This window comes from Polyodon spathula, chromosome 7, assembly GCF_017654505.1.
Source record: "Polyodon spathula isolate WHYD16114869_AA chromosome 7, ASM1765450v1, whole genome shotgun sequence".
Classification (NCBI taxonomy): domain Eukaryota; kingdom Metazoa; phylum Chordata; class Actinopteri; order Acipenseriformes; family Polyodontidae; genus Polyodon; species Polyodon spathula.
Genome location: NC_054540.1, coordinates 37592672 through 37606516, shown reverse-complemented (window position 1 = coordinate 37606516; position 13845 = coordinate 37592672). Strand labels below are relative to the sequence as shown.

Genomic DNA, 13845 nt, shown 5'->3' with positions numbered 1-13845 from the left:
GTACTATTGGGAGGATCTCATCCAGCCCAGGGGATTTGTTTATTTTAAGATCTCCTAGTCCCTTTAACACTTCTGCCTCGGTTATGCTAAAGTTATTTAAAACTGGATAGGAACAGGTTGACATGTGGGGCATGTTGTCCATATCCTCCTTGTGAAGACTTGTGAAAAGTAATAATTTAATATATTTGCTATTTCTTTCCTTCGTCAATGATTTTGCCATTTGTATCTCTTAGACATATAACCTCCTCTTTGAATGTTCTCTTGCTGTTGTAATATTGGAAAAAATATTTTGGAATTGGTTTTAGCCCCCTTAGCAATGTTCATTTCTATCTCTCTCTTGGCCTTTCAAACTTCCTTTTTGACTTGCATTTGCAGTTCCGTGTACTCTTTCTGTGTACTTTGTTTTTGTTCCCTTTTTTCACACACTGGCTGTAAAGTACGCTTTTGCGGAATTTTTTTGTTTAATCTGTTCTATATTTTTTTTAATTGATATATTAAACCATTCTGGCAATTTAGTTTTAGATTTAGATTTGTCCACTTTTAGGTTGTAATTGTTTTGTGCCTCTAGTACTACATTTTTAAAAAATAGCCATCCTTTTTCCGTGGATGTTTTCTCTATTTTACTCCAATCTACTTCTGTTAGTCTTTATTTCATACCTTCATAATTTCCCTTTCTAAAATTGTAAACCTTAGCTTTAGTCATTACTTTTTGATTTTTAAAAAGCACTTAAAATGAGACCATGTTGTGGTCTGAGTTTGCTAGTGGTTCTCTGACCTGTTTTAGTTATTCTGTCTTCATTATTTGAAATGACTAAATCAAGGCATGCCTCCCTCCTATTCAGTGCCTTGACAAATTGCATTAGGAAGCAGTCATTTGTCATTTCCACCATTTAAATTTCATCCGTCGTGCTACCCATTGGATTTTCCCATTTCATATGGGGGAAGTTGAAATCCCCCGTTAGTATGGCTTCTCCTTTGCTGCACGCATTTTTAATGTCATTGTATAACAGATTATTTTGCTCGCCGTCTGAATCTGGAGGTCTATAGCATGCTCCTATTATTATGCCCTTTGAATTTTTGTCTGTTATTCTGACCCGTATATTGACAGATTTAACACCTGGGCTTCAAGACGATGGTTGTTGTTTTATGACGTACAGATTAACTGCCTGTGCCTCAGAGATTGCGGGTATTCCTAGTATAAGCGCTATTCCCCTCATTTTCAGACCTGCCAAGTCTTCACAATGCACCTATCACATTCAGAATACTATTAATGTCCCCAGCCTTGACAACTTAATTCAGACAACGATGTTTCAGCAACACCTATCACATATTAATTACTTCTTAGTGCAGTAGCTTCAAGTTCTAAAATTTTGTTTCTGATACTTCTAGCATTTAGATAAACACATTTAATGGTTTTCTTACCTGAGTTGTTGTTCTTGTTTTGATGTGGTCTCCTTTCTGTTTTTTTGTTGATTTCTCCCCCCTTCCTTTCTAGTTTAAATGCTTCTGAACCTGCTCGAGGATCTTTTCTCCAAGTAGACTGGTTCCCTTTTTATTTAAGTGCAGTCCGTCCCGTCTATACAGATATTCCTTGTTGTAGAATGTGGTCCAATGATCAAGATAGGTGAAGCCTTCCTGTGTGCACCATGTCTTCAGCCATGCATTTAGATTAATTATTTCCAGCTGTCCATATGGTCCTTTGCAAGGTGCCGGTAGTATACCAGAAAATACCACAGTTTTGGTCTTCTCTTTTAATTACCTTTCTAGCTCTCTGAATTTGTTTTGCAGGGATTTTGGTCTGTCTCTTCCAATGGGGGGGGGGGGGTTGTTTGTACCAATGTGGACACTACTACCGGGTCGTCTCCTGTTCGTTTTAGGAGCCTGTCCACGTTCTCAGTGATGCGTGTGACGGAGGCTTCTGGAAGGCAGCACACTGTTGTAGTAAAGGGGTCCAAACTGTGAACTGAACTTGCTGTGTTTCTCAACATGGAGTCCCCAACAACAACAATGTTGTAGAGGTGAAATCATTGGGATCCTTATACAGGAATGGGTGGGTTAACCAGGCCATGTTGTAGAGGTGAAATCATTGGGATTCTTATACAGAAACATATGACTTAACTAGACCATATTGTACAGGTGAAATCATTGGGGATAAAAAAAGGGATGAGTTAACCAGGCCATGTTCTAGAGGTGAAATCATTGGGATCCTTATAAAAAAAGGGATGAGTTCACCAGGCCATGTTCTAGAGGTGAAATCATTGGGATCTTTATAAAAAAAGGGATGAGTTAACCAGGCCATGTTCTAGAGGTGAAATCATTGGGATCCTTATACAGAAAGGGATGAGTTAACCACATCATGTTGTAGAGGTGAAATCATTAGGTATTAGGGATGGGACGGTATGAAATTTGCATGGTATGACGACCGTTAAAAAAAAATACTGTGGTAATCTTAATATTGAGAGGAATGGTAGTTCCTCGTACAAGTTAGAAAAACTTGTTTGAAACTACCGTGAGTCTCTATACAGCTCCAAGAGTTTTGCTGTTTTCATCATGTTGCAGCGGCAAAACTAAATCACTTAGAATTACCATCTGTATTAGTACCAAAAGTCTGAAACTTTCTTACATCAAATGTGAAAAAAAAAAACACCTCTTTTACCAAATAAGGGTCAACTCTAATAAAATTGATTGTTACTGTGGTTTTGAACAACTGTCTGCTCACATTCTAGAACTGCTATATTTCCTGTTGGAGATTTCTGGCTTTCAGTTTGGAAACTAGGAAAGTGTAAGGGTGTTTGGTAGAATGTAGTGCTCTGGGCAGAGCCACCTATGGAGTGCCATACTCAGAGCCAGTTTTCTACATAGGTTAATGTGTAGCTGAGGATGCTGGGAGTGAGAAATATGGTAGGGGAAAGCTGAATTATTATCGTTGTGTTTCATTATTAGTTATTGTTAAGTTCCAATATTGTTAAATGCATTACCTTGTAACTGTTATTACCCTTCCGGTGTTATTTGTGTAATATGTGGATGTCACCTTGAGAGGCAGAGTAGTGCTCTAGGGTGGGGAAGGGCTGTCTGTGTCTATGTGGGTTTGTGTGTGGATGGTGCTGATTTGCTGTAGCCGCATAATAAACTGCATTAAATGCAAGATCTTTTGTGTGTGTCTCCAATAATTCTCGTGCTCTCTACAGTATTATAAATGTATAAATCAATTAAGAAATAGTAACTAGAAAAGTACACATCGTAGTTATTGATTTGGCTGATGCGTTTATCCATAGCAATTGACATGTATATACCTATGTAAAAAGTACAAGTTTTATGTAAAAATATATATATATATATTATTAAGAGGAATGGTAGTTCCTCATACAAGTTAGAAAAACTTGTCGGAAACTGTCGAGATTTAGTTATACAACGAGATACTAGAGATCCATTGCTTGCAGCATCTGTGGAGTTTATTTATTTATTTATTTATTTATTTATTTAAGTTATATGATTATTTGCAAATGTTTTGTGTTGTTATGTAAAGTATAGGTTACATAGACTGATTCCAGTAAGCAGTATCATTTTGTTAGGTTTTATTTTAGAATTATTCAAAGGGCAATTTTGCTGTAAAGTTCTAAATAAAATTAAGAAATAATTATCAGGGACAGATGCAAGTTGGAGACAGTCTAAACAAGTGAAGCTCTGAATGTAATTGTTCTTCCAATGGTAAGGCTTACTGTGGGTATCAGTGCACTGAATAGGTTAGTGGAATTTTATGTGTTTATGTCTCATTGACTGTAACCAAATGTAAACCTGTGACTCCCTGTTTCTGCGCTGAACCAAAACACACACATACAAATAAATTGTTTATTTGTTGTTAACTCCTCGATTTTTATATTAGGTAAGCCACTTAATAATCAAAGTAACAGGGTTAAGTTTAATAAATAATAAATAGAATAACACACCTGATGTCATATTATAGGTTTAACAGTAAAGAAAATATTGGCACAGACAAGGAGGAGTTATCTCATTGAATTCGAAGACACTTTATCATTATTATTGTTTGGTACTGAAAACATGCGTACATTTCAAGCTTTGCATATGGTTCGTATCAAATTAGCTTTATACAGGGCTTATTTGTATCTGAATATCTCATAGGGAGATCAAAGCAACCCACAAACACATATGAGTGAGTCGATGGGGCTGACGGACCACTTTAAGAGTGCAGAAAACATATACCATGTTCACAGCGCTGTATGTTGCATAAATGTAGAATTGTATAAGAACAATAACTGCAGGCAGATGGACACACGCACGCACGGATGATGTTTCTCACATTTTTCTATGGCACAAATGCAGCTCCACAATCAGGAATATATATATATATATATATATATATAATATATATATATATATATATATATATATATATAAAAGTTTTAGATGCAAAACGTGATATATGCTATTTGCACCAAAACTGAGCTAAAAGTAGGATCATTCATCAGTGCCTACTTTCTGATGTTCAGTGTCATTTGTACTCAAAACACTATATACACCACGTTAAATACAACTCAAATGATCGTTTCTTTCCATAACTCATTATACACCAGACTTAGTGTGAAGTCATTTTACAAAATTGTGGAGATTTATACTTGGTTATAACCCTGACTGAAGATGTTTTTAGCAAAGGGGGTCGGTTGTATTAATGAGGTCAAACAATAGGTCACGTTTTACTAATAATTTTACAACTAATAAACAAACAATTACCATAATGAACACTATCGTACTATGTTGCTTAAAACATAATAACACAATATTCATAATAAAGTTGAGTTCTTATTTATAAACAGTAACACGTTTAAAGCTTGGGACTCCCTGTCTGTAGCTTGGTGTTGTTTACGTTATCTTCAGCATATTTTAAGTGATTGAAAGCTGAAATTACTTTTTTAAAAACACACTTTTCTTATACCAATACAGTATTGGTAAGCGATAATTAGTTTGTTTGAAAACCAGCCTTTAATCACTGATAATAGGTGCACAGGCGGCAATTCCCTGAATGCTGCGGGGCTCAAGCACCAATGGGAGAAAATAAGGTTCTGCACAGTGCAAATAAATCACCTTTTCTGTCAAATTATAGTGTGAAGCAGAACTGTTATTGCAGCATTTAAAAATATAAAATCCATTTATACAAACACTCACAGCTTTCTAGAAAAGATCTGTGTTTCCCTTGTTTTTCTTTTGTATTTGTTTTGCTCTCATTAGTAAATATAGTAGATACAGTGTCCATCAATTCTGGCAGATTCTACTGTACTTGAAGTGGTTTCCTCCAACTGCTAATTAAAAAAATAGCCACCTAGCTATTTCATCCCGAGGGCTCAACCTGCGTCATGCCTACTGTAGATGCCTGTAACCAGATCCAGACCGTCGTGCTTCATTATATGCCTGGAGAGGACATTCATCTTATGGACTGTGGATTGCCCTTGTAACTTCCAGAGAAATGTGCTGAAAAAAATGAAGGTTGAATGCAGTCGTACTGCTGGACTGGAAACTACCATACGAGTCAAAATAGCCTGCAAACTGCAAACTGGCTGCAAACTGGTGCTTTGCAAGAACATTGACATTGCCAGTGGTCTCATCAATGGGGCATTAGGGAAGCTTCAAGCTGTTTCTTACTATCTGTAAAACATAAGTATGGTCAAAACCATAACCATCTCATTTAACAATGGAGTCACCCATAACTTTGAATGTTTGAAATCATGGACAGGGTCTACATTGTTAGAGAGCAGTTCTCAGTCATTGGTGCTCATTCAATCACCATTCACAAATGTCAGGGTAAGACTCTAAAAACAGTTAGGATGGGTCCTAGTAACTCCATTTCCTCCAATGGACAAAGTTTCGTTGCACTTTCCAGAGTTAAATCCTTAAGTGGTGTCCACCTTATCAACTTTTTGCTCTTTGTTTGACTTGAAGTGACTGAGACACACACACACTGAGAAACACACACACTACAACACACAGTCTCAATGTGTGTGTCTCAGTGTGTGTGAGTCTCAGTCACTTCAAGTCAAACAAAGAGCATTTCAAGTGGAGTGATAAAGTGGAGCCAAGCAATCAAAAAAAGGCACCAAGTCAGAAGCAAGAATTGTGTGAATCTTGGGCCCCAGCATCTTTCCAATTGTGCCTGTTTGCTTGATGCTTAACAAGACTGGCCTAATTGCGAAAACGAACGACATTTTATCATTATACCATGATGCGGTGAACAACCTTGTCAACGCTACATTAAATAAATAAATTAATTATTTAAACAAACTAAATCTGTGATAAGTGATGAATAATTTTACAATAAAGTTAATGTTAATCAATTACATTAAACTGACTGTTGATAATATAGACAAATGTAAACAGACCACGTTCAAAATGTGTTCTGTGCTGCAAGGTTGGAGAAGGCATTTCTAAAAGCTGCACGTGACGTCAGAAAGTCAGCAGCCAAGAGTAGCAAGCTCTGGGTAACAGAACGCAGCAATTGAAGCGTGTATTCTGTGTCGTTGACAGTTTCTTTCAAAACCATCAAAATAGAGTATCAGTTCACAAAAAGATGTTCCTCAGACACTTTGCTAAGGCTGCAAGTACCGTTGCTTGATTTAGAAGAAGCGTGTTTCCTGTTGAAAAAACTGCTGTATAAAGGAATTACGATAATCGGTGTAGAATAAAAGGAACAGTATTAATACCGTAATGTACCTAAACCACGGTAAATCAAAAAACCGGTATACCAACCCATCCCTTCTTGATGCACAAAGTCCATTTTTCTTCTTCCTGGTCTTGCCTTGCTGTGAGCATTGCAGAAGTAAAGCTCCTTCATTGCACTAATGGAGTACTTTGTCAGACACTATAAGCAGACCACTAATAGTCTACCACATGGTTAAACCATGCAATAATGTACCAGAATGCACCATTTTAATCACTTTTTTTTTTTTCAAAAAAGTTCCACTGGGACCCTCCCACATAAACTTGAGGAAGGGGCAGTACCTAGACCTCCATATGCCTTTGGGTGGATGTGGGAGATTATATGAAGAAGAGCTGCAGTAAATTTAAACTGTCTGGTCTGTAAATCTTAATAAAGCTCTGGGACCCATAGTGTTGTGTTCTTCCTTCATTTTCATTTCACTGTTTGTACATTTTGTACTTCCTATTTGGTTAGGGTTAAGGGCATTGGTTTTCCACTTTCTCTTATTAAAATGTAGTTTGTTTATTTCGGAGTGTTATTATCAGGTTGAATAACACTGACAGGTATTTTTCAAACTTATATAGACATGATACTAGCTTATGTATTCCAAATATGACAGCGAAAAGACCTTTTGTTTAAATGTATGCGGGCAGACGAAAGCCGTCCACTATTTAATATTATGTTGATTCAGCAGGGAGAGGGTTAACTCTCTCCCTGCCTTCACATGTGGAATGCAGGTGGTCAGGGGATAAATTGCCTCATTAGCTCCTGACCACCTGCTATATAAGGTCTCGCTCTCCGTGTGCGAGTCTGAGTTGGAGAGAGGTGTGTTGCATGTAAACTGCAAAGAAACAAAATGATTTCTATTTACTAAACCACCCTGAAGGTACTCAAATCCTTTGTTTGTTTGTGTTTGTTTGTTTATTTTGGCCTGCAAGCCATTTTCTTTTGTATAAGTTATGTGTTAAATGAATATACTGCACAGCCACACAGTTTTGCAATGCAGTCCGGTGTTTGTATTCTGCTTCCTGGCCTGACGTCATCCATCTCAAATCAACCTGTTACACAACTTAACAGCAGATTGGAGGCTCCCCTCACAGCTCTGCCATGTGAACAACCCCTGCTATTCACCAGGCCTACAGAAAGATTGCCCATTGTAACAAATGATATTGTGGTTTTGTGATATGAAATAATATCCACAGGGACAGTGTGAGACCACCAAATCCTGAGTCCACTGTTCCTCCCAGACTACTCGGAAAGCATCATTTAAGGGTCTATATATATCTATCTATCTATCTATCTATCTATCTATCTATCTATCTATCTATATATATAAAAAGCACCTCGTGTGTGTTTAATTGACCTGAAGCATCTTTGTAGCACCGGTATTTCAATTTTCTACAAAGTTTATGATTTTAAATAATATGTTTATTACCCTTAAAAATTAGTACTTTTGGAGAAATTACGAAGCTCACAGGAGCAAGAAGTGAATGTCTCTCTGTGACAAGACTAGTGATGACGTCAGACATGGAAGAAACACAGTGCTGTGAGGTGAAATGTGAATTGTGCTGTTGCGCACTTTAATAAATGAAAAAAATAAAAGGTTTAAACAAAAACAGCACAAAGCACTTGAGGCCAAAATAAACAGACAAACAAAATGGACTAACAGACAGACAAACAAACAAACACTGTGAGTCTAAACAAATAAGTATCGTGTTGGTCCTTCAAGCACAAAATAGCAATGGTTAATTATTAGTTTACGTTATCTTTCTCTCCTCTCATCCATTCTTTACTCACCAAACACCCAACCCTGAGCGAGTGAAATGTGCATCTATATATACTGTTGTGCTGGGATTCAGTTATTAATTATTCATTTGAATCCCAGCATGTGAACTAATTTTGCAATCCCGTGCTCACATATTATTACGTACTTTAAATGCATGTGAAGTGAAGTGCAATCCCTGTGCCTAAATACGCTATATATTTTAAATCACTCGTGCTACACAGACCCATTTATATCCCGTGCAGCAATATGATGAACAGGGTGATGATATTATTACACCACATTCTGCCCTATTAAATGATATGAAAGTAATCCCCTCCAATTTTTTAGTTACATTTGATGTCACCGGTTTGTTTACAAACATACCAAATACAGGTATTGACTTGGCTAATTTCTATTTAAAAATAAAATATGGTCGAGCACAAAAGATCAATTTGTGATGTACATTAATTCTGTAAATAGTAATTTAATATGTAAATGTGAATTTGATCTAGATAGGATACAGTTTTTTGGATCTCGAAAGGGGAGAATAAACCCTTCAAACTGCTGTATTCAACAAACCAATGGATCGGAATTCATTGCTTTTAGCAAAAAGTCAACATCTTCATTTGCTTATAAGAAATATACAAGTCAATTATTAAGAGTAATAAGGAATTGTGGTACAGAATTACAATTTAAGATTAAATTGGATGAAATGTACTCTAAATTTATCACCTTAAAGAATCAATGTACAAAGCCAAATAATGTGATCAGAAAATACAAACAGTAATTCAATTATGTGTTTCACCTCTGAATTGAATTATTTGTCTAATGACATGAAGGGGTAGTTTTAAAATACTAGCAGATATTAAGAAGTGACACATCTCTGAATTCAATAATAGAAGAACAACCTTATTTTGCCTTCAAAAGTAAAAAGAATATTAGGGGCAGATTGGTTCATTCATTCAGTCCAAAACTGGACAAAACCACTACATGGTTATCTAATCCTCCAGATGGTAATTTTAAATGTGGGTGGTGTGTTCAAACACAATAAATGCCAAAACTTTTAAACATCCAAGATCAGGCAAAAAGAAAATTAAGGGCTTTATTAACTCTAATACTACAGGAGTAATTTATATGCTAACTTGTCCATGCAGACTGGTCTATATACTGTAGGTCAAACGAAAAGAATCCTGAAAGTAAGGATCTCTGAACATAAAGCAGCTATCAGGAATCAAAATCAAGACTATGCAATAGCTAAACCCTGTAAAACAGCTGGTCATGGATCATCCCCACACTCTATGATTTGTGGGGGTGGAGAAAGTTACTTTACCAACTCGAGATGGCAATCTAATACATTTATTATTATGGAGAGCAGCATATTGTGTATTTGCCCTCCAAACTTCAGAACCCATTGGTCTCAATGAAGGAATCAATCTGTGCCCTCTAATTTGAAATTTCTTATGTACAAAATTACTGTAGGATGGCTTATAGGGAGTAGTTTCTGTATTTTGTTTTCCAATATGAAATTTATAATAGGTTCAGTATATTGGTATGTCTCAACAGTATTTTTTTAATGTTGACATAATTATGAATATTGTATTTTAAATGTTGTTGGGCATGCCTAGGATAATGGATTGATTTTCATAATGATGTAAATTTAATTAATTATATTGTTTCATTCCTCAGTGGTGCAAACATCATATGAAGTATTTTTTTCTTTCAATCCCCCCCCATCAGTTTGCTTGCCTTGGCTTCCGACAGTCTGTTACTGCTTTACCATCTTGGTCATTTCAGCCCAGCAGTATTTTCTGGGTTAAAGCATGTTACCAGCTGAATGAATGTCATTCAATACGGGGAGCGGTTGACTGGTTATTGACAGGAAAGAAGCCAGGGGAAGGGGTGGGGACAATTTTTCCTTCCAGGGGAAGTTTCCCTCCAAATGCAAAGTGGTTAAAAGCACAGTTCATTTTATAATCATCTATTTTGTTAGCGACAATTGTTGGCATGGGTACAGGACAGTTACCTAACTGTCTTTGCTGGTGTTCCCTGCCTGAATCATTTATTTCCTTTACAGAAGTTAAACTTTTGCGGTCCTATGTCAGACCAGATCCAACATTACAATTTTCCCTTTCCAATCCGACACATCAAAAAGATGTAAAGCACAGGTCTGTAGTCGTTTTTTTCTCCGGAAAAAGCAGAGAACCTTTCAATGGCCGAGTGAGACCGATAGGAGCTGAATGAAGCCGGAAAAAAGGGTGTATCTGAGCAATACACATAACCTCTGCACGACAGAGATAACATGGTCATAAACAAAAGAGATAGCTGCTTCTGCACCACTGACATTTGCAGAGCTTTTTGAGATGTTATACTAATAAAATAATGACTTGGATCACATTATTGAGGAGTTTGGTGATAAAACAAGTGATCAGGAGAGGATTTATCAGTATGCACGTCTGTAAAGTAGTATGTAAAAAATGCAGCAAACAAGGGGTGGGGCTTGGCTGGAGAAGCAGTACTGATGGCCTTTTGCTATGCAGGGCCTTTTAAACCTGTTTTACTCTGACAAAATATATATTTAAACAGAGTGTGTGAAAATAAATTGGACCTGATGCGCCTGACAAGCGCTGAATAAATGGATTGCTAAGGGTTAATAATGGTATGTGCTTCCTCTAAAAAGGATGTACTGTCTTCATGGCTCTATCACCCTGGAACTCATTCAGATAATGATTTGCTTTTGTTTTCAGATACTTTTGGCTGGCCTTGAGATGGATAAGACTCACAGTAAAGTCTTAGTTAAAGATGAAGAGCTGTCTTCACTCAGAAAAACCAAGAAACTGGAGGTGATCTGGGAAGACGTGACCCCCAAAAAGATTACCGATATACGGCGTCTGACCTATAACCTCTCACAACACAAGGGGATGCTATGCAAGGAAGAGTTTGAGCGGACTGTTCTGACAATTGTTTATACAGCGTACAAGCTAGCACAGGTCACAGGGCACCAGAAAGAGGTTTGGGCCGAGTCCTTTGTAAACCTCTATAAGGCCATAAAAGACGACCTGTTATAAAGGGAAAAATATGACAACGGACCCAGAGGGGCTTTCTCGAGATTCTATTGTTTATTGTTGAGTGCCTATCCTAATAAAACAAAGTACAGTATAATTAGGGCTTTAACTTTTTGGGTTTTACTTTCCAAATCTCTACCTCCCTTTAAATGTTAATTGGTCATTGTTAAGCCTAATATGCATCCTAATATATACGCCATACTGGGTATTTTATGCTGAACAGAAAATCTGTCAGTACAGCTCTGTTAAACGAGTGGAAATAACAAAAGCACAATGATAAACTAGGCAACTGCAAGAATTAAATGTAATCAGCGATGAGCAATTAATGCCACATGTGTCTGAAATAAAAATGCATCAGGTTCAGTCAATATATGAAGGTAAAAACAAGTGGCAGTAGTAATGAACAGCTTTTTCTGAGTTTAATTAGGAAACAGAATCATCTCAAAAGAAGTCTAAAGGGTCATGTGATCAAAAATAAAACCCAGAAACCTCAAGCCCCAAGTATGATGTATTTCAATAATAACCTAAAGTTGATTGTATTTCAATTAATTGTTGCTGTCATTTAAAAAGACAATACATGTTTTTCATTAAAATAAATGCACTTCTCCTTCACTCAACACTGAATTGATTTTAGCTAACAAAATATTTTAATAAATTGTACCAGTTGTGCACTTCCATTAACTACATAAGTCTGATATTGTGTGTGCAGTGCTGAATGAAACACAAGTTATGTATCTTTATTTTAAAACATTATAACAGGTACTACCAGCCTACCCAGATGGCGCTTAGCCAATTGTGTGCCGCCCCCTAGGAATCCCTGTCATGTTCGGTAACGACAGCCTGGATTCGAACCTGCGATCTCCATGCTATAGGGTACATTCTGCACTCCACACGGAGTGCCTTTACTGGACGCACCACTCGGGAGCCCCATGTATTTGTAATGCATACATTAAATTGCATTGCTAACTCCTCTGAACAAGATAGGCTGCTTACTGGCTGTACATCAAGATATAGTGGAAGATGATCCTCCCAAAAAGACCCTGCAGATTGAGCTGTGGCTTGACCACCTGGATTACTTTGATGATGTGAGCAGCTGTCAATTTAGCAGAAGCACAATTACTCACCTTTGGGGAGAAAGAGAACATAACTGAAGAGAAACTGCTAGAAAGAAAGCTGTTCCTGTATAATGAAAGTTATAAACTCACTGCATGATTTGGATTTGATGTTAGCGAGTTTTTCCAGGTTAAAAAAATATATATATATATTTTTCGTTCCTACATTGATCATGTGCAAAAAGCTAGTACTGGACTTTATATTTTTCATAGGCTTCCATCTACTGACAGAAGCAGCTCAAGTCATTTTAAAGTAAATTAGTCCCCCAACATGTATGTTTACTATTTACAGTTACGCCCAAAAGGGTTGCATCAGTGTATATAATGAATACATTTTGCTTCATAAAGTCAAATGAAAGCTGATGAATAATGTTATGTTAACATTGAATTAAATAACTGCTTTTTAGTTTTTCAATGAAAAACTGACATTTAAAACTTTGACGTTTCAAAATCTCTGTATATATATATTTTTTTGCTATATCGTTTTGTAGTTTTTTGATTACACGATGTTCATATAGTTTACTTTTATTTGTATTATGTCTCAATCCTAAAATTCTTGGTGGTGCAAAATGTTTGGCCATAGCTGCTGAAAATACACATTTGTGTCAAATGGAATTAGTTCAAGAAGTTATATTTTACAGAGATGCCAAGGGTTGACTATCACAAACAGTGAGACTTCCAGGAAAAAAAGAGTAAGAGTAGTTCCAGCTGGTGTCCTGTGCCATTGCTTAAGGCACCCAGTTGTCCAGGTTTTTAATCCAACCAGCATATAACAGCTTATTTTAAAATGTACACTGCTAAATATTGAATATGAAACACTTATTTTCACATCCATATTAATGATTACAAATAACTATGACTACAATAATAATAATAATAAATATTTATACGAAGTCGTCATATTAAATCTTTTCATCTGAACTGGTAAACAGTAAATAAACTAGCCAGGTGGCAACCCTAGCAGCATACCAGATTCAAGCTTACTATTCTCTGCCAATATACAGTGGTTAAAATACTGATTCAATCAATCTACCTGTGTTAAAAAAACAGATTTTGGAGTGATGACAGAAGGGGGAATGTCCTGATAAAAATATCAATGCAAGGGGAGGGGGTCACAAAGTGTATTATCTACAGTTCCCCTTGTTAAGTTTACAATTCAAGCAATCTTGTAACGATCACTCTGTACAACTGAGAAGCAGT

General features: G+C 36.6%; 1 protein-coding gene across 1 annotated transcript in view; it reads left to right on the top strand.

Annotated features, from left to right (window-relative positions):
• Positions 1-12360, top strand: part of LOC121317895 (protein FAM180A-like) — a 64005-nt gene extending 51645 nt beyond the window's left edge. The window contains exon 4 of the mRNA XM_041253987.1: positions 11513-12360. Within this exon, the coding sequence (XP_041109921.1) occupies positions 11513-11536 (24 nt within the window). The 3' untranslated portion in view covers positions 11537-12360. The remainder of the gene's footprint in view (positions 1-11512) is intronic.
• Positions 12361-13845: the final 1485 nt, after the last annotated feature.